General features: G+C 33.7%; 1 protein-coding gene and 1 non-coding gene across 2 annotated transcripts; one reads left to right on the top strand and one right to left on the bottom strand.

The window, feature by feature from the left end:
* Positions 1-9,330: 9,330 nt before the first annotated feature.
* On the bottom strand, positions 9,331-9,402 carry TRNAG-UCC (transfer RNA glycine (anticodon UCC)). The gene has a single exon. It is a non-coding gene; the product is annotated as a tRNA-Gly (tRNA).
* A 5,076-nt stretch (positions 9,403-14,478) lies between these two features.
* LOC107765773 (fatty acyl-CoA reductase 2, chloroplastic) lies at positions 14,479-17,598 on the top strand. The gene is made up of 9 exons (XM_016584460.2): positions 14,479-15,205; positions 15,399-15,502; positions 15,592-15,791; positions 15,876-15,976; positions 16,054-16,264; positions 16,361-16,522; positions 16,609-16,690; positions 16,785-17,182; positions 17,259-17,598. The coding sequence occupies exons 1-9, from the start codon at positions 14,836-14,838 to the stop codon at positions 17,422-17,424; spliced, it is 1,794 nt and encodes a 597-aa protein (XP_016439946.1). The 5' UTR covers positions 14,479-14,835; the 3' UTR covers positions 17,425-17,598.
* Positions 17,599-22,477: the final 4,879 nt, after the last annotated feature.

Genomic DNA, 22,477 nt, shown 5'->3' with positions numbered 1-22,477 from the left:
ATCTAATAATAGAGTGAATTCGAGAGACTCACTTGAACATTGGAAGTGAATTATCTAGAGTTAGATCCCGAATAATTATCTTGCACTTATTTTATCAAAACCCTATCCTCTTCCACTGATAACCTTAATTGCTTATTCCTTATTTCGATAGTCACTAGTCAATAGCTGTAGATTTTAGATTCTTAATTAATTTTAGTATTAACCATATAAATCTAAATTGTTTATCATCTTGAATAGCAATCTAGCTACAAACTACGATAATACTGTTTAACTCCAATCCATGTGGATACGATATTATATTATATTCGACTAGCGAGCATATTTAAGTGTGTGTTTTACGCTCGTCACCTGGGTGCGGATCGGATCAAAAAAGGATCGAGTTTGGGCTTGGGAGAAGTGCTGAGGCAGCTAGGATCTGGTGCAATCATACCTGCGTAGAAAGGGCCGCAGGTGCGAGCCCGCAGGTGCGGCCTTGTAGTCGCAGAAGCGACATTTGGAATGATACGGGATGGCCGCAGATGCGAGGATATTTCTGCATCTGCGAGCCTGCAGATGCAACGAATGCTCCGCAGAAGCGGAATACGAGTTGGGCAGCTGGGGTCGTAGAAGTGGACGATCTCCTCACGTGCGGGAGCGCAAGAGTGTGAGGTGGACCGCAGAAGCGGTTGAGCATGAGCGAGAGTTTTGTCTGTAGATGCGGATTTACCTGGCCTTAGAAGGAACCACGCCTGCGATGGATTTTTCCGCAGGTGCGGAGTCGCAGGAGCTACAGTTTGGTCGTAGGTGCGAAGGACGGGCTGGGCAATGAGGTTTTAAAATGGGGGTTTGGCTCAATTTCACTTATTTCTTCCATGGGATCCGACCTTAGAGTAATTTTGGACTGTTATTTTTCATCATCTATTATGGGGTAAGTTATTTCTTCACATTGTGAGTTAAATACATAGTTTATATGTGGATTTGAACATGGAAATGAGTAAAAATTTGAGATTTTGGTAGAAAACCTAGAAATTGGTATTCTTGAATTTTGACCATGACATTGGACATAGAAATTGAAATAAATTATATATTTGAGTTAATGGTGTTATGAGTAAAGTTTATCTTTAAGAAGTTTCGGAATCCGGGCACGTGGGCCCGAGGGTCGACTTATTGACTTTTAAAGCGGAGTTGAGAATTGTTATAAATTGATTAATTATAAGCATTGGAGTATATTTTGATTGAATTGCTCATTGTTTGACTAATTTCGGAACGTTTGGCTTGGAGTTGAGTGTTAGAGTGGCATTGGAGTCGGTTAAGGTACTTCGGAGCGAGTTAAGTCTCCTGTCTAACCCTGTGAGGGGGAAACTATCCCCTAGGTGATAAATATTGTTATGTGTAACTAGTTGTGGGTGCTACGTACGCACGAGGTGATGAGAGTCCGTACGTGGATAAAGCATATTTATGTCCGGGTAGACTTACGACTTTATCATGTAATATTTGAATTATTTTGGACTCGTTTTACTGGCTTAATTTTTGAATTTATAATTAAAATTGATGTATAAATAAATATATGTATACTAGGCCGAACCTTATCACCTTGAGTTGTTGGCTAGTTATGGAGAAACGGTAAAGATTATATTCACCTTGCAGACATGTACAGTATTGTAAGTACGTGTCTCATGATTCGATAATTTCCTTCCTTTCTTGTGGAGTGGGCCGAATGCCTCGACAGTATAATAGATGCATCTATGGTTCGTGCCGCTCGACCCTCGGCAGTGTGCATATTATTCTGGATCAGGCCGAACGACCTCGGCATAATCGTGCGTTATATCGATGGTAGTCCGAACACTCACGAGATTATCCTCGCACTGATGCCCGATATTTTACATGGTACTTCTTATCCGTTTGTTTCTGGTACATGATACATCTGAGCTGATGAGGTAGAATACAAGATTGGAAAATTCGTATTTTAAAAGAAATATTTGAAAGATTAGGTAACTCACAGATTAACCCCATTATGGCTGTGTGTTTCACATCTGCTTATTATTTCATTATATTGCTTTGTTAGACCTCTAGTAAGTGTCGATGTTGACCCCTCGTCACTACTTCTTCGAGGTTAGGCTAGATACTTACTGGGTACGCGTTGATTTACGTACTCATGTTGCACTTCTGCACTAAATATGCAGGATCTGACAGGTTCATTTGGTGATTATTTTGGCGTGTGGGCGCACCTATTGAGGAGACTTTATGTGAGCTTTATTCCAGGCTACGCATCGCAGTCCACCGAGTCTCCATCGCACTATTTATTTTATCCTGTCTTATTTATATTCTGGACAGATGTTGTATTATTATTGTACTTCTTAGAAATGCTCATGCACTTGTGACACCGGATCTTGGGGTTATACTAGTTGATGCTTATGGTTTCATATATTATTATTGCCTTTCATTTCTTTTATAAACTACAAAGGTTGTACGTTCCCGTGGATTTAGAAGTGTAAATCTCCTTTTTCTTATTAAAATTGTGATTTCAAAGGTAATAAAATGAATAATCAAATTAGTAAATCACTGTTGGCTTGCCTGACGGTGGCATTAGGCATTATCACGACCTATAGTGGATTTTGGGTCGTGACATAGCTTTTCAAAAGTATCTTTAGAAAAACTCTTAAATCTTTAAAGGCTATGTGTTCTTGCTGAAAGAGTTTAGAATAGAGTTTAAAGTGAATTTGAGACAAAGTTTCTTAGTTTATTAAGTTAATTATATAGGATCAATATTCATTAATTTTAGGTTCTCACATTTTTATTTTATAACTCAAACATAATTTTTGAATAATATTTATGTAATTTTTTAAATTAAAATTACTCATTAAGACGGGGAATATGCGCAAAGCACGTAAACTAAAACTAGTTATTATAAAAGTGGGAACCCTTAATCTAAAAAATTAAATTACTACCCTTTTTAAAAATTTAATGTTTTATTAGAATAAAAACTAATTTAATTTTAAGTGTCTTTTCTAAAAGGTTATGTCCTTTTAATATGTAGCTAAATATCCAAATTAAACTCTACTCATTCGTTGCTTTTAGTGGGAAAATAAAATGTTGTCTTTAGTATAAAATTTTGTGTGTGTATATAGTTTTTCTTCAAAAACTTTTAAAATGTTTTAAGTAGCACCTGAGATTTGTAGACAAGCGCGGTGCTCTAGCTTTTCAAGAAGTCCTGGAAGAATTCCCTTTCATTCGAATGCTTATTTATTTTTAATAATAAATTATAAATGATAGTACTTCTTCTTTGAAAAATTTATCAATAGCTGCTAAAAAATAGTATAATACCTTTCTTAGACACATTTATCACAATTTGTCACAAGGATCCAAATATCAAGATTAGAAGAGAAAATGCTGTAAAAAGCAAAATGGAGAACTCTTTGGTTCTCCAATTTTTTTGTTGGTGCATCCGTATATTAATGGTCAAAGAAATGACTAGAAAGTATATGTCATAAATGACTGTATCAAAGCAATGGATTAAGAAGAAGAAAGTGATAAAATCAGGTTCTATTTTTTTTACTTTTCTTTAATTATCAATCATCTCTAATTTATAAAATTTAATATCTATAAATGTTAGATAATGGTCATGATCTCATAATTATTTTGTATCTTGCATGTATGTTATGGTTAGGGATAATTCAGGCTATTATTATAATTATATCTTTTACCAAATGAAATTGATTCGTTAATATATAATTTTCCATCGCACATGAAAATATGTGAAAGATTATCTTCACATGAAAATATGTGAACGATTATATTCAAGTATATATATATACTTGAAAACTGTTACGACAATTTGAGATAACAATGCTTTAATTTGAGCATAACATATTAATGCTTTGGGCATTATAATAGTCCATAATATAATGATTTAGAGTTGCCCATGAATATGGTACTGAAGATATTTAAAGCACGAGGATATTAAGTTAATGATTAAAAATTACTTTTGATATTAGTTGTTAATATTATTTTGATGGCACTAAAGTTTTCTCAATCTAGCTTAAATTGGAAAGATAGAGCAATTGTGACACTCTCTGGATGAGATTATCTATCTATGTAAGAAAGTGAAAAGTCGCTTTCAATGAATTTAATCTAAAGTACTTGTATTGTACATAATATAGTGCAAGTCCATATTGATCTACGCCTCCATTACAGAAGAAGAATTCACGTACGATATTATCGTACATTCCAAAGTTTCAAGGCTTGTTTAGCTACCTTTAGTTAGGTATTATATAAATACTCAATATCGTCTTTCCTTTATTTTGGGTCAGTATATTAGCTATTATTAAATATATATCTATCAATCTATATCTATATTATTATAAAAGTATGAATATTCTACGCTAAATATTGAACGATAAAAATATCTTTAAAATATTAACTGCCTATTATGCCCTTCCATAATTAAATTATATCTTAAATATTACTGTCTAAAAACGGAAAAGCAATTCAAATATTGTAGAGTTCAAGTCAAAATATCATTCTTAGAGTCCACTTCGTAAAGAAAACGTATTCGTCCATTCATTATTTTAATGGAAATCAAATTCTATATTCATTATCTATAATTCTTACTATAAATATTAGAAAATCAAATGTGAAGAAAATATTATCTATAGTTCGGAAAGTTAATTATGTGTTGGAACTAAAACAAGTCAAACATTAGATATATTTCAATTCTTCTCCATAGAACCAAATATAAAATTCACCACAAATAGTAATATTTACGCCTTAGGTTATCAAAGTTAATTTATTATGTGGCGTGATCACAAATTTTGAATATACCTTCCCATAAGTGTTTGATGCATTCTCGAAGTGATCTTAAATCTTTTAACATAATTCTCAAAATATTCAGTTTCATTTTATCTTTAGATTGTGTCAAAACTTTATTAATGAGTTGGTTTTGATAACATATAATGTTTTTTTAAGAATTGTTGAACTTCATACTTATTCAGTATCGATTCACAAATAATAGTGAATAATATCGTATTTTAAAGTGAGTTTATAATTTTAATGATATAACATTGTGATTCTAAAATATTTAATTAGTTCTATTTTTTCCTCCTATATTCAAAAATGTTGTTGATAACTTGATTTGAATTATATATTATATTTTTTTTATTTTAAAGAATTGATTATTAAACTTCCTACTTTGTGCATATTCAACAGTATAAGCGATTGAAAGCTTATTATTTTCAATACGCATTTCTCGTGCAACGCACGGACATAGAGACTAGTATTATTATAAAAGCATGAATACAATGTTGGTTTACAAAAATAACTTTATAATATTAAGCATAATAACTCATAATAAAAGGACATGATGTTTTAACTTCAATACCACACAAGAGGGGGTGTGATTTGTGTGGCGTCCAATTTTTCGCGTGCACAGATTTCCCAGTAGAATTTTTCCAAACTCTCCACTAAATCACTGAGCCAAAAATTATATTTACAAAATACTTTTATAAACCTAGGATTAACTCTAATCCTGTTGTGGCAACCAGCCTCTAACTGCTGCGACAACTTCAAGTTAACTCTAACTTGAATACTCTGAGTACCTATTACAATTGCCTCTAGATAAAGCTGAAAGGTACAATATGAAAATACCTACTACAATTGAACTAGAATAAAAGACAGACACTTGGAGCTGGTTCTTCTATCTGGTTCATGTAGCTTCAGGTTCGCACACTTGAATCACACACGAACTGCTTGCAAAATGCCTTGCTATTTTGCTCTCAATTCACGTTTAACTTATACTTTTGTGCGTCCCATGCAGAATGAGAACATCCTGCGATTTATAGAGTTAGTAGAGTAGAAAATAATTAGAGTTCTAATGCTACTCTTCCTTGGTGGAAGAGTTCTAGTTGATCTCAACCTCTAACTCCTCCCTTATCTTGGATAGTGTTCTCTTTGATTAAGGAGTCATTCTCCTTATCAATTATGCAACCCTTTTCGATCAGGAGATATCTATTATTATGCCAGATTTCGTTTATCTCATGTATGTGCATCTCACGTGGTTTGAATCTGCCCGTGTCTATGCCTACCAGTGATGGACCTGGTTCATATCTGAGTTCATTTGTCAATCTTCAAAACTATCCTTTACTTGGGCCAATAGGACATAACTGGAATTCTAGATATTAGTCATATAATCCTATTAGTTTTAGGACATAATACTACACGTTAGGAAACCTACATGATTACCTTTAGGAATCCTATTAATATAATTAATTTCGGGCTGTCTAATTCATATAAAATTGAACAAGTAAATATCTTTAGTCATGTAATTCTATTACTTTTAGGATATACTTCTTAAAAATTTCTATTACTAATTTAATTCGAAAATGTATTATAATGTCCTCTTACTAATTTAATATGAGAATGTATTATATTGTCAAAATTCATTTAGAAAAATGAGAGCCTATATTATTATAAAAGCATAGATATAATATTAATTTATCAAAATAGTCCTAAAATGTTAAACATAAGAACTCATAGGTAAAGGGCATAACTGCAATAACTTATTTTTTGGACTACAATACCTTCTATGCTAATATTTAATATTTTAAAATTAATAAAATTTATCTATTAAATTATTATTAAAAATATGTAGGAAATTTTAATAAAATTAATTTTATCAGAATCCTCTATATTGGCAATACATTACCACTCCATAATGTCCAATACCAAAAATATTAAAAGTAATATTAAATGAACTGCATAAAGAGTTAAAATTGAGAAAAAATACCCCACGATAATGTATGTTTATATTATAATTTAACTATTTTTTTACTCAAATAATATTATTTTATCAATTTTTTTGCGTAATATTAAAAAAATACCCAATTATTAAACTGTAACGACCCGACTTGTTGTTTTAAAAATTTACGTTTCATTATATGGCTTAAGGTCTTGAGCAGCTTTGAAATGTGTATTATGACTTGCGAGGGTGGTCAAGTTTGGTTTTCGGATGATTCAGGATTTAATTGAAACAACAATTCTTGTTTTGGAAGTTTAAGTTGAAATAATTGACCGGATAGTGAATTATGTGTAAACGTCCTCGAAATAGAGTTTTGATGATTCCAATAGCTCCGTATGGTGATTTTGAACTTAGGGGCGTGTCCGTAAATTCTTTTGGAAGTCCGTAGTGAAATTTTGCTTGAAATGACGAAAGTTGAATTTTTGGGAAGTTTGACCGGGGGAGTTGACTTTTTGATATCGGAGTCAGAATCCAGTTCTGAAAATTTTTATAGATCCGTTATGTCATTTATGACTTGTGTGCAAAATTTGAGGTCAATCGGAATTAATTTGATAGGTTTCGGCATCGAATGTAGAAGTTGGAAATTCTTAGATTCCTTAAGCTTGAATTGGGGTATGATTCGTGGTTTTAGCATTATTTTATGTGATTTGAGGTTTCAATTAAGTTCGTATGATATTTTAGGACTTGTTGGTGTATTGGATTGAGGTCCCGAGAGCCTCGAGTAAGTTTCAGATCATTTTTAACTGTTAGTTTTTTTTTACAGCAGTGTGCGAAATTTCTGATACACAGAGCTGACTTTGGAAGCTTATATCTCAAAATCTATAAAGAATCTAAAAAATGAAAGTTATATCCCTTTGATTTTAGTATATATAAAAAGAATGTGTCTTTGACTCTTTTCCAAGAGTTGCAACTCTTCCATTTGTAACCAATCTTTTAAATTTGCCTTCAACCGTTGGCTGCCTTTAAAATCAAAAGACACATATATTTAAAGGTTTTTTACTCTATTAAGGCAACAGTGAGAGAGCCATTTTTCTCTACAAATATTCTGCTAAAAGCTTCTTCTTCATTCCTACAAACAGGGTACGTTCCTTTTTCCTTCAATCTTCTATTTTAACTTCTAGACTTCTTGAGTTTTTGTGTTAGAAAAATCTTAAAGTACAACTTTGATTTCTTGAGAAGACACTATGTTTGAGGGTAGAATTTTTATTTAACTATTTGCACCATATAGAGAAATTACTTTCGTAAATATAGTATTCTAGAAACGCTTAGCATACATTTGTTTTATATTATTTTAATAAAAATGTCTGCATCATTTTACATATATATCCAATTATCCTGAACTCGACAAACAAGTCATCGTATGTCGATTTAAATTGACAATTAACCTTGTACTTTATTCTTTTATGTATAATTATTAACTCAAAGCTTTATTTTAATAATATTGATATTATTTTATAAAATTATTATTACATGATTCGACATTTACGCATGTAACGCACATGTCGAGAAATTAGTAAACAAATAAATGCAGGGAAAAGGAAATACTCAAGACCTGCAGTTCCTTAAGTTACTAGGCTAGCGTTTGACCATAAATTCCTAAATTTATTTTGAAAAACCTGATTTGGACGAAGTTTGGTTTGAAGATGAAAAATTGTTTGGACATTATTTTTCAAAACATATTTCACTTTCTTTTCTTTTTTTTGAAAAAAACATGAAATGTGACTTATACCCATAAGTTCTAAAAACTATCAAAAATACCCAACAATACCAAACAAATAAACTTGCTAATCCTGTAAATACATAACCTTTATCGATGCCATTAATTATCATTATTACAAACCATAGTCCTGAACATAGATAAAATTGGAATGAAATCATCATTTTTCTAATGAACTACATAATACATTATCTTAAAATCATAACCTGATATTTTAATATCAACTGCTAATAACACAATCACTAGTACTACAATTCGTCAAATTGTAATAGTATTACAAGATCCATCAATAAAAAATAATGATAGTAACTAGCTGGTAGATTAGTTGGGTCATAATAGATGGTGCACTTTTTTATAAAATAAAAAAGTTTAGGATAATTTTTGAAATTATTAAAAAATTCAAAGGTAATATTTAGGCCAAAAATATTTGCAAAGCTAGTTTTGGGATTTGAAAATTTTGATTTTCAAAATCTGTCAAAATATGGATAAAATTTATAAACAAACAGATTTTGCCAAAATAAATTTGAAAAAAACTTGGCAAAATTTATGGCCAAAGGGGGGCTAGATAAACCTACCAAACTTTTTAAAAATACACCGAAAGAATAAATGCAGATTTTCGAAATAGCAAAATAAATATATGATAAATGCACAGAAAGGGAAACACCCTGGACCTGCAATTTGTCATCTTACAAAATAAACATACCATGGTTGACCAAACAAAAAAAACATACCACACTTTATAGACCGAAAGGATATGTGCAGATTTTCATTAAAAAAAGAAATAAATAACAAATAAATGCACAGAATAGGTAAATAAATTAAGCAAAAGATGCAAAATAATTGCGTCTGCCGGGAGTCGAACCCGGGTCTATTGCTTGGAAGGCAATTATCCTAACCGTTGGACTACAAACGCTATTGATATTATTAAGTTCTGTATTAAAATTTTGAAGATGTCCTTAACAAATTGTGTTGTTATGTGCTCTGAAGTTTAACTAGGGATGTTTTCGCTGTTATTATTTAATAAATATTTCTTTTCGAACAGATTTCTTCATCAGTAGCGGATGTTCGGATAAAGCCAATCAAAATTGGCCTGCAGCTAGGTTAAAAGGAGGAGAATAATGGTAAAAAAAGTAAAAAAAAGAAATTATTTTCTGAATTTGGAGAGTTTTTACATACACAAAATAGAAGGAGTCAAATAAAGAGGAGCAAACGCGGTTTCTTAACAGTTGAATTTGCATCACTTGTTTCACTCTTGACCTTCACTAAGCCAGAAGTCAACTAGTCAAGTCAATTTATCCTGTTAAATTAACCTTCAATATATTATTGTATTAAAATATGGATAGAGATTCAAACCACGAAAAAAAAAAAAAAAAGGAAGAAGAGACAAATCATGTGAAATAATCCATCAGCGTTAGTATAAGCCTTCATGGTACTTGAACTTAACCAAGTGTTCCATGTTAAAAAGTTTCTAATATAAAACGATTGTTTGGAAATATGGACTTTTGAGACACCCTATTTATTATAAATAAAAATTATTTTAAAATATTATTTTTTATAGCTATATTTTATATTTTATAGCAAAATAAGTATTTATAGAGGCATGAAATACGTTATTTATGTTTTTCCTCTCTTTCTTTCAATTAACAAAAGATTCTTTCCCAACTTTTTTCTTCTTTCTCTCTTTCTTTCAATTAACACACACGATTTTCTCACAAAATCCCAACAATTTTTTTCTTCTTTCTCTCTCTCTCTCTTCCTCCTCTCTCTTCGAGCAAAATACCTGCTTAGTTTATACGCCAGATATTGCAATGGATTTGTACTGCTTAGTTTCTATGCCGGATATTTGCAACGGATTTGTACTGCAATATTAGAAAGAAAGAGACTACGACTTTTATCTACGTCGGATATTGCAATGGATTCCTCTACACGGATACTGCAATATTTTTTATGCCATAGAATATTTGAGGGTCGGGGTTTTTGTCCGTCTCCATTTTTAGTTTTAATACAATGTATACAATATTTTGCTTTGCTGGAAAACGCCATCTTCGGCGAACTTTCTTCCCTTTTTTGCTATTTAGTCACATACAATGATACAAATACATTATATTCTATACAAATTCACTCAAATACATTATATTTTTATATAAATACATTATTTTTTGCATGTATTTATGTATTTCGAAGGTTTGCATGTATTTTTGCATGTATTTATATAAATATATTATATTCTATACAAATTTACTCAAATACATTATATTTTTATATAAATACATTTTTTCCCTTCTTTGCTATTTAGTCACATACAATGATACAAACACATTATATTCTATACAAATTCACTCAAATACATTATATTTTTATATAAATACATTATTTTTTGCATGTATTTATGTATTTCGAAGGTTTATATTTTTTAAATACAGCTTAATACACTTGTTTTCATATATGAATATAGGATATAAATATTGAAATACACTGAATACAAACATTAAAATAGAACAGAATATAAACAGTGAATACATTTAATTTTAAAATACAGTAAAATATACGGAATACAAATAGAAATACAGTGGATACAACCAGTGAAATATACCGAATACAACAATAATAACATGTATTAGGAATAACTAAAATATTGTTAATACAAATTCATTTGAATATATGTGAATATATAAAATAGCAAATACAGTAAATATAAATATTGAATCTAACGAATGCAACAGTAAAAAAATATATTGAAACACACTAAATAAAGCAGTTATATACAACTGAAAAAATCATTCTAATTAATTGGGTTGATAATGAGGTATATTAGAATTAATTTTGTTGAGTTATATTAGGAGTGTATCACGCTAATTGATATTATTTTCGTTATTAGACAGCTGGACATACCTATTTTTAAGGTGATTGTCGTTACTGTATTCATATATACATGGCGCGAATACATGTGAATACATATGCGTACAGCTAGACTGCCCTGATTTTAGGCGCTTTTTGCTGTTGTATTTATGAATACAGCAGCGCGAATACATGTGAATACATACGTGTACAGCTAGACTGCCCTGATTTTAGGCGCTTTTTTGTTGGTGTATTCATGAATACAACAGCGCGAATACATGTGAATACATGTGCGTACAACTGGACTGTAGTGATTTAGGCGATTTTTGTTGTTGTATTCATGAATACATCAGCGTGAATACAACGAATACACTACCGTAACAATTGAATAGTAGCTATAGGAAGTAATTATGTATATGGTAGCTATAAGAAATTAATAGCCACTAAACAATAGTGATTTCTGAAAATTCCTCCAGTATTAATAGGGTGATTGACATGAATGGCCGGGGCTGGTCTTTAAATATTATTTTTGCTTTTTAAAAGTATTTAGAAAATAACCCTTGGCCCCACACACTTATTACTTGTCAGAGATTTCTCTACTAGATTGGAAGATTTTTTGTTATATTTGTTCTACCTATATTGTTAATTGTTCACAAACTCTACCCAATTGATATGACTTTGTGATTTTTTAATTGTTTACCAAACTCTACCATATTAGCATGACTTTGTATTATCTGCATTTGATTTATTTGTCAAATTGTTCACTGACCTACCTGGTTAGCATGATTTTGTTCTTGTTCAATTGTTCACCAAACTCTACCAGATTGCATGACTTTGTGTTATCTACAATCGACCTATCTGTTAAATTGTTCATCAAAGTCTACCCGATCGACATAATTTATTTGTGTTGTTCAACAAAGTGTTCTTTAAAATAACAATTGCAATTTCGATTAAACCGCCTCAAATCTGCTATGAATGTCCCAAATTTGAAACAAAACCTCTAAATACTAACACAAACGATCCCCGATCACCAATTTAGTCAAATAATACCAAATCAAGAAGACTCATTTTCTCTTCTTCAATACTTTCTAAGGAACAACAATGAAGGTTTGAGATTTTTAAAATAGATTACTATATGAGTGTTGACCTAATAATTTAAACACAACTTATCAATCTTCATTTAATTTTAATAATAATCGATCATTAACTTTCAGTTTCTACCCCCGAAACAAGAATTTAAAGCTACAAATGTTGAACTATGATTGTTCTTGGTGAAGAAAAAATCTAATTTTTATAATAAAATATAAAATGGGCATAATATTTCAAGACTAGTTCCTTAGGGGAACAATCGGTGCAATTTTGTGGTATTTGTTAGTGTAGCGAACCATTTTTGAAAAAGCCCAGCTCAAATGCGTACCTTCTTTACTAGCCCTTGATAACTCATTGAATATTATATAAAGAGTTTAAGTTTGATGTACTAAAAATATAAAAAATATTTATACAATCAACTTTAACTCAAAAAGGCAGTTATAGGTAGTGATATACAAATTATGAAATGTATGAACTTTCTCAGATATGATATATCACTTTTGATTGCTTTTGTTTCAAGTGTTGATCAAAGTAGTCGACCATTCATATTCGAAAAATAAAATTGGAAAAGAGAAGGAAATTGCATCAATAGGGGACGTTAATCTAGTCCTCATTGAGAGGGTCTTTTACAAGACAAATATTCTACTATTTTGGCCTTTTGGGTGTCACTTTCTGGAACAAAAACAGCGCAAATTCCTTCACTTAATTTGTTGCGTTCAACTAAAATGATGTAAAACCTTGGCTACATGAGTCGTGATAACTCTAAAGTGGGTGCGGTCAAATATTATTATCATCTAAGACTCAAAGGACAGAAATAGTCAAATTTCAAAGTAAACTTGCAGTCAAGAACGTAATATACACATTGACATTCTACTTTCTTTAACCAAATAACGATATATACGGAGTAGCATAATATGTGAAAAAAAGGACAAGAAGATGATGACAATTTTGACTTAAGTCATTAACAAAACAAGAAAAGGGAGGGAGGGGTAGCTCTAGAAGATCCCTCTTCTAATATAATATAATTGTCCCAAAGGAGGGACGAACAAGAGGTCGTATTTGGCCGAAAGTATACTTTTCCTCCACCTTTTGAAATATATGATCTTAAAAAGCTTAAGGTCAAAAACTTTAATTTGTTGGCCATGATATTTGTGTAACTAGCGAATTAAACTTCTCATTAAGGGTAAAGTTAAATTGTTTCCAAATATATAATTCTGTCATTTTTTTGAAACGGATTAATTACAAAGAAAATAGTATATCTTTAACATCTTACTAGTGTACAAAAAAGGGGTTGTATTTTAAAAGACTATTAATTCTGAACTAACCTAGAGGTCTTTAAAAACCTTCATAGGAGGAGTAAAGACGTTAATGCCTAGCATACCTATGTTGTTTATTAGGGTTCGCCAAAAATATGGATGGCTAGTTCTCTAAATCAAAGGCATTTTCCACCTTGAGCTCTTCAATCACATATGGAAGATCTGGCCATTGAGGCAGCAATTGCAATCTACTCCTCCTATGATGAGGAAATAGACCGTGTGCTTTTTCTTTTGCAAATCAAGTTTAATCATGTCAAGGTGGAAGTCAATCTTATTCAGCTATATATTAAACACTATAATACAGCTCCTCTAAAAGACTATTAATTCTGAACTAATCTAGAGCGAAAGTGTCATTTCCCCATGCCTATGATAGGTAAAATACTCCACCCTCTGCTTCCACAAATTTATATGGCTAACGTCCTACCCCATGGCCATGAATCATGATACATACAACATTCCGCCCTATGTTTCCACATATTAAGTCACAAGTTGTAAGAATGAAAAATTAATAATGTTTGGTCTATAAGAATGGAAAGTAATAGTAATGTTTTCTCCACACTAAAATAGCTGACCAATGGTGCCATTTCCCATTTTGACTCCGCTACTGGTGATAACTTTCTAGCACAATTTTCTTCCCACAATTATCACACTCTTTATTCTTATATACTTTCTTGACTTTTTTATACACCAAAGTTGAATAATCAAACGAGAACAAGTATATAAATTACTCCCGCCAAGTTAGCCATTGGTTATAAGTGTGAAGAAAGAGGCAAAAAGAGTGCCTTTTTTTTCATTCTCCTAACTTTCATCTCCTCTTCCTTTTAAATATCCCTAAACCAAACCTTCTTTTTCTACACATTCCCTCAATCTTTCGCTCCCTCTTAGATCAAACCAAACTCACTTATAGTATAGAAACTTGTTAGTTGACTTGTTTCTCACTGTCTTTTCTTTAAGGAAAGGAAAAGTAAAAAAGAAAAAAGAAAAAATCAAGAAAACAGTGATTAGCTAGCTAGTAGAGGTTGCAGGCCATCTTTGCACCTCATAGCTATAACCTTTCCTGCTATTTTCCTTTAAACTTTTTTTTCTTCTTTTCCTTTGCATCAATGGAGGCTTTGAGCACTCTAAGTTCTTGCTCTGTTATATCAAGAACTGCTTTGAAATTGTCTAATAATTCCAGAAGATGCCCTCCCAAGAAAGTTGACAACATGATATATTGCCAAAGTAGTGGTACAAATGCTATAAAATTGTCTTCTCTTATAAGTGAGAGGTCATCGGTGATTAGCTCGGATCATAGCACAGCTTTAATGGAGGCTGCAGGAAATTTGGTTTTGAGTTCAAATGGTAGCAGCCAAGCTGAAATTAAGGTGAAAGATTTGGTGCCTTACGAAAGGCATGATGATGGTATAGGCATTACCAAGTTTCTGAGAGGCAAATCATTTCTCATTACTGGTGCAACTGGTTTTCTGGGAAAAGGTTATTTCCAATGCATAATTTTTTTTTTTCTTGATGTCGTATTAGACTAAGATGAGCTTAAATGAGGCAATATGGACAGTGATAATTCATATAGCCGACCCCAATTGGCTTGGGATTGAGATTGTTGTTGTTCATTTTTTCTTTCTATGCTATTGATTTTCCTAACACCTTTTTCGCTCTGCTGGAAATTCAGTTCTAATTGAGAAGATGTTGAGGACAGCACCTGATGTGAACAAAATATTCATCTTGATCAAGGCAAAAAACAAAGAACATGCTATGAAGAGATTGAAGAATGAAGTATGCATAATCTTATTTAGTCATAATATTTTTATGTTTTGGTCCTTTTCAACCTTTAACATAGTTTTTTCACATGTTTGGACTGTTAGATCCTGAGTGCTGATATATTCAAGTCCCTCAAACAAGTCCATGGGAAATCTTATCAGACTTTCATGTTGAACAAGTTGGTACCTGTGGTAGGAAATGTTTGTGAGTCTAATCTTGGAATTGATGAAGATACATCCAAAATGATGGCCAAAGAGGTTGACATAATTGTGAATTCAGCTGCTAATACAACTTTTGATGAAAGGTTGATGGAAATTTTACATTTGGAATTGTGTATGTCTTTCCATATTTTCTCAAGTATATCTAACAAATATGTAATGAAAGTCAGGTACGATATTGCACTTGATATAAACACTGGAGGACCAAGCCGCCTTATGAACTTTGCAAAACAATGCCACAATCTTAAACTCTTTCTTCAAGTATCTACAGGCAAGTTACACTGTTGATCTTATTCAACTAAAATGATGTGTCTATCGATTTACTGGATTGTTTCATGTTGGAAACAGCTTATGTAAATGGACAGCGACAAGGTAGAATTATGGAAAAGCCATTCTGCGTTGGAGATAGTATAGCAAGGGAGAATCTTCTCTCTGGAGTCAATCACAACTCCTTCCCCTTTTTGAATGTTGAAGATGAGATAAAGTTAGTTTTGGAGACTAAACAAGCTCTAGACAACAATTCAGTGACTCAGAAAATGAAAGAAATTGGTTTAGAGAGGTATATATAACAACACTAGACATTTGCTTCATTATAAACTTTAAGAAATATATAAACACAACTTATTTGCTTAACAAAGAGTTTTGAATTGATCAGAGCAAACAAATTTGGTTGGCAAGATACTTATGTATTCACAAAGGCAATGGGAGAGATGATGATAGACAGCATGAGAGGTGATATTCCGGTAGTTATTATTCGACCAAGTGTCATTGAGAGCACCTACAAGGAACCATTTCCAGGATGGATGGAAGGGAGCAGGTATTCTACTTAACCTAAAAGACCACTTCCATTTACCTTAAGCTAACGTAATTTCCGAATAATATTAACCTTGAAATCTTATGCAGGATGATGGATCCAATCATTTTGTACTATGGTAAAGGGCAACTCACAGGATTTCTTGTAGACCCTAATGGAGTTCTTGATGTGGCAAGTTCTTCAAGCCAGTGATTTAATTTTATTGCAGATGAATCGTAATATAAAGGGTAGTGTGTAATCAACAATATTTTTGTGTCTCTTATAGGTTCCAGCTGACATGGTTGTGAATGCAACGTTGGCAGCCATGGCAAAACATGGGACAGAAGGAAAAACAGGAAGTAGTGTTTACCAGGTTGCTTCATCTGCTGTAAATCCATTAGTCTTCAAGGACTTGGCAAGAATGCTATTTGATCACTTCAATCATTCACCATACATCGATTCCAAAGGAAGACCAATTCATGTTCCAAAGATGACGCTGCTGAGATCCATGGAGGATTTTTCGTCCCACCTTTGGCAAGACGCCATTAACAGGAGTGGCCTAACAGATTTGGCTGATCCAAACGGCAACTTGTCCAAGAAACTTGAGAATATCTGTAGAAAGTCAGTGGAGCAAGCAAAGTACTTGGCTAATATCTATGAACCGTACACTTTCTATGGAGGAAGGTAAGAGTTTAAGAACATAACCCTATGCATATATAAAGTTTGTCATGAAACTAAACGAAAATTCCAAAATTTCCAGATTTGACAACAGCAATACTCAAAGGTTGATGGAATGCATGTCTAAAGAAGAAAGATGGCAATTTGGATTTGATGTAGAGAACATAGATTGGAAAGATTACATCTCTAACGTCCACATTCCAGGGCTAAGGAAGCATGTGATGAAAGGAAGAGGATCATGCAGTTAATCCCTTTAAGTTTCTGCATCTTACTGTAATACAAGTATAGACTAATGATTTCCGGACAAAATCAAGGATCACTGATGTAATATCATTTCAATTAATAAATCATATCACTGATGTAATATCACTTCAATGTAAGTCTACCATGAAAAATGTTTAGGGTTCTTCAGCTTCTACATGGATTAGAAATATACGTGCAGCCTAGGTTATACACTTATTTAGTTCTTTGTATTTATAAGGAAAAACATTAGCGTTCTGGGGCCCTACTATGTAGTCAAATTAGACTACCCTTTCTTCCACTTCCGAAGGATGGAGGGGGTATACAGCGAAAAAAGTGTCGAAGGGGTCGGATCACCCTGGGTTTTTGAAGAGTTGTTCCTTTTATTGAGCATAATGATGTGAATTGGGCTTGTTGTATTTAGTATACAGCATCAAGCAGTTCCGCTTTCCCCTACCGATGATGTGCCGAGAAGTGCATTGTTGGAACTGGGTTGGAACTTAGAGAATTTCACAAATATTACTCCAACACTACCTCCACTTCTACCTCTTTTATCCTGGATTAGCTTCAGGAATCAGGATAAAGACCCTACCATGCCTGGATCCCTGTAAATATGATAGCTGACAACCGACTTAGGTATGTCACAGGGGAGGGGAGAAGATTGAAAGGTAACCTAATGACACTAGAAAAGTTCAAAAATGGGGATAGAAGTAGCTTTAGGATACCCTTCTATATATTCCCGAATACCCAAGAGTGTGATAGCCTGGCTTTCATGAATCACACAAAAGTGGACACCCTACTTAGGCATGTCATGGCAGAGAAAGATATAAAGGTAACCTATGACACCGGGAAAGTATGAAGATCGAATCAGGATTTAATATATTTAATCGGCTGCTCTTCTCTCTTTTCCTTATTGAACTATGGAAAACACTTGCATGCAATGATAAGGTGGTAAATCTCCCATTCTAATTCAGTACTCTTAGAATTATGCGGGAAGGTTTCCCATCACACGATTCACCATTATAATTGTAACGACCCGACCGGTTGTTTTGAGAATTAGCGTCCCGTTTGGCGGCTTAAGGTCTCGAGCAGCTTCGTATTACGTGTTATGACTTGCGTATGTGGTCAAGTTCGGTTTCCGGATGATTCGGGGTCAATGTGGAAGAAGGGTTCTTGTTTTAGAAGCTTAAGCGGTAAGAGTTGACCGGAGTTTTAACTTTTATGTAGACGACACTAAAATGACGTTTTGATGATTTCAATAACTCCGTATGGTGATTTTGGACTTAGTCGTGCGTCCGGATTTGGATTTGGAGGTCCGTAGAGTAATTTGAAGGATTTCAGCAAAAAAATGGAAAGTTGAAGTTTTGGAAGGTTGGGAGGTTTGACCGAGAGTTAAATTTGGTGATATCGGGGTCGGAATGCGATTCCGAGAGTTGGATTAGCTCCGTCATGTCATTTGGGACTTGCATGAAAAAATTTGACGTCATTTCGAGTTGATTTGATATGTTTCGACACGAGTTTTGGAAGCTGGAAGATTTAGAAATTCATGAGTTCAATTTGTGATGTGATTCGTAGTTTCGACGTTGTTTGATGTGGTTTGAGGCCTCGAGCAAGTCCGTGTTATGTTTTAGGACTTGTTAGTATGTTTGGTTGAGATCCCGGGGGCCTCGGGTGTGTTTCGGGTGAGTTTTGAACAAGTTTGGGCACTTCGGCACTTTGATGGTGTTCAGGAGCAGTTGAAGTGCGGAGGGCATATTTTTGGAGTGCTGGTGTGCGGCCGCAAACTCCCAAAGTGCGGAGGCAGTGGAAAATGTGCAAATCGCAGTAGAAAATGTTCGGACCGCAGAAATCCTCTTGCGGCCGCAGAAAGGGGAATCTGCAAGTTTGATGGTCTCACTTCGGAAGCTTATATCTTTTAATATATAAGAAATTTGGAGATGATTCAAAAATGAAAGTTGTAGCCATTTGCGTCTAGTTTCCAGAAAGATAAACCATTAATCATTTGGATATTTGTACAAAAAGTTATGCTCAATTTACTAAAGCCTGGTAGTGCAAATGCTGCTGAAGTGCGGCCGCACAATTTGGATTGTAGCCGCGGAACTTAGAATGTGCGGACCGCACAAAAAATGTGCGGTCAGCACTTGGAGGTCAGATGTGGTACCATATAAATGAGGGTTTCATCTCATTTTTTATTTTTGGACCTAGAGACCTCGGTTTGTGGCGATTTTTCGTGGATTTTTCAAGAAAATTATCGGGGTAAGTGATTCTCACTCGGTTTTGGCTATATTACACGAATTCATTGTTATTTTCATCATTTAATTAGTGATTTGAGTTGAAAATTTGGAAAAAAATTATGAAAACTTCTTAGACTAAATTTTGGGGATTTTAAAGGCGATTTGAGGTCGGATTTGAGTAATTCTTGTATGGTTGGACTCGTTATCGAATGAGTGTTCAAATTTTGTAATTTTGGTCCGGTTCTGAGGTGCGGGCCTGGGGGTTGACTTTTGGATTGACTTTTTAGTTTTAATTAAAAATCAAAACTTTACTATCCGGAATAGTTTCCTATGAGTTTATTTATGATTTGAAGTTATTTTGGCTAGATTTGAGTCGTTCGGAGGTTGTTTCACTCGAGAAGGTCTTTTTAGTGTATTAACTGAGCGTGATTTGAGATAAATATCTTACCTAACTTTGTGTGGGGGAAACTACCCCTTAGGTATTGAGTCTCTGGTGCTAATTGTGTCATGTGAAGTCCGTGTACGCGAGGTGACGAGTATGTACTCGGGCTTATTTATGGAAAGTTTACCTTTAGGGCTCTTAAGTTCTTATGTTCATTAGATATGAAATTGTTTTGTTATGTTAAGTTCCCCATTTACTAGTTTCACTCTACGTGTCTTAATTGGAATTAATTGCTTCATGTTCAACCTTTATTGCCTATTTGACTATTGTGTGCCTTAACTGAAGTTGTTGCCTCTTCGATTGACATGCTATCCTTTCCGTTGCTTATCCTTAATTGAATTTATTGCATCTCTTCGTAATTGCTCAACCCTAAACGAAGTATAGTTATCCTTTAACGTAGTTGCCTCATCCGTATTTAGAATAATTTGTTACATATTATTTCTCCCTTATTGAGCCATTCTTATTGAGGCTAGTATTCCCTATTGTGTTTATTCTTTGTGAGCTCGTTCTACCGCTTCTTTGTGATCCAAAGCTCTTGAGTTGATTTACTTGTCGTATTCTTGTGCTATTATTGTTGTTGTTGTTGTTGTTGTACTCAGTTTATTGAGCCGAGGGCTACGTGCGGTTGTGGTATTGACACTGTTTATATGAAATGTTGTGGTATATGAGTACATATTGTGAAAGTCATTCTATCGTGATGTTGTGTTTTTGGCACGTGATATTGTTGGGAGGTTTGTTCGGTTGTTTGCACGAGGTTTCTGCCGTGCTATTGTTACTATTGATATATGCACATGCGGCGTGACAAGGCGGGCTATATATGTGGGTTTGCGCATGTGGCGAGACAAGGTGAAAAAATTATTATGCGTGTGCGGCGAGACAAGGTAGGCATTTACTTTATTATTGTGCACGTGACGAGACAAGATGGGCTATGTCGGGGATTGATTTGTGATAACTTGTGATGGCCTCGGGGCATTGTTGTTGTTGTTGATATTTATGTAGTGGCGTGCCTAACCTGTGTGAGTTTTACTTGGTGCAAATTGTGAGGATCGTTCCTTATGTGTCGTTCATTTTTCTCTACTCTTATTCGTTGGCCCGAACTTGATAGAACACTTGCACAAGCATACACGTACTTTACCACCCTATCGGTTTAAGAAGATGAACACTGATGCTACCGATCATCTGTACGTACTCCGTCTACTTGTCTTATATGTGAGATTGGTTATATTGGTACGTAAGTCGTCCTTGCAGTTATCAGTTATAACGAGGGCACGAGATGCCAAGTGATTAGTGTTCGTGAATTGGGACCCGTGAATTGTGTGAGTTTTGAGGTTTGGTACCTCGTGGGGATTATTGAATAAACCTGGTGCGAAAGCGATTATTCCTATCAAGTTGCTACTTGTCTTTCCTTTGCTTGTTTTTCACCGGATTTAAACTGTGTCCAGCTTACTCTACTGTGTTATTACTTGTGGTATCCCGCTGCAAATTGTTGCTTCTACTTCCTACTGCAAGCACCGTATTATTGTTGTCATTATGCGTAGTTCTGTAGAGTATCATACTCTGTTAGTTCTATACCTATATTTGTTCAGGTTATCTAGTCCAGTAGGTGTCTTGACTTTCCCTCGTCACTACTCCACTGAGGTTAGTCTTGATACTTACTGGGTACCGCTGTGGTATACTCATACTACACTTCTGCACATTTTTGCGTAGAGCCATGTATTGGGGATATCGGACTCGAACATAGTTAAAGCTATACGGATCTTGTTGTGGAAACTCAAGTAAACTTGTTGTTGCGTTCACAAGCCTCGGAGTCACCTTTTGTATTGTACTTGCACTGTTTATCTCTATTTCGAAACAGTTGTATTTAGAGGTTTTTGTAGTAAACTCAGTAGAGCTTATAACTTGTACTATCGGTTTTGAGAATTGTAAGTTGTGTAACAAGGCTCTATTTCATCATTATTAATTGTTAATCAAATTCTTCTATTAATTCAGCAAGTGTTAGGCTTACCTAGTTTTAGAGACTAGGTGCCGTCACGACATTCTACGGAGGGAAATTGGGGTCGTGACAGTAATCTTCAAGGCCTATCATATTTTGTTTTTTTTATGGGTAAATAATATATATTGTATAAATATTTGCACTAAGCCAGTGCAACGGGCGTAATTACAGGTTGTGCAAATCAGCAATTGCGTCTAAAATATCATCTACATCTGGTACAAGAACCAGTTTGCACCAAAAAGCGATCAACAAAATGCAATTAAGTTTAAGGCACTACAAATTTCTTCAAAAATTCTAATGTTTCTTTCAAGCCAGACAGACCACTAGATAACTTGAGGAACAGTGTTCCAGGTCTTTTGAGCTTTCTTGCATAGACCCTCCCTGGTCCAGCA

The sequence above is a fragment of the Nicotiana tabacum genome, chromosome 4 (genome assembly GCF_000715075.1).
Source record: "Nicotiana tabacum cultivar K326 chromosome 4, ASM71507v2, whole genome shotgun sequence".
NCBI lineage: Eukaryota > Viridiplantae > Streptophyta > Magnoliopsida > Solanales > Solanaceae > Nicotiana > Nicotiana tabacum.
This window is presented reverse-complemented; position numbering and strand designations above follow the sequence as displayed.

Excerpts from the sequence above, each read along its gene's own strand:
- LOC107765773 (XM_016584460.2), top strand. The coding sequence starts at position 14,836 with ATGGAGGCTTTGAGCACTCTAAGTTCTTGCTCTGTTATATCAAGAACT. Across the intron at positions 15,206-15,398 it reads AACTGGTTTTCTGGGAAAAG|TTCTAATTGAGAAGATGTTG; the intron begins GTTATTTCCAAT and ends CTGGAAATTCAG. Across the intron at positions 16,691-16,784 it reads CTAATGGAGTTCTTGATGTG|GTTCCAGCTGACATGGTTGT; the intron begins GCAAGTTCTTCA and ends TGTCTCTTATAG.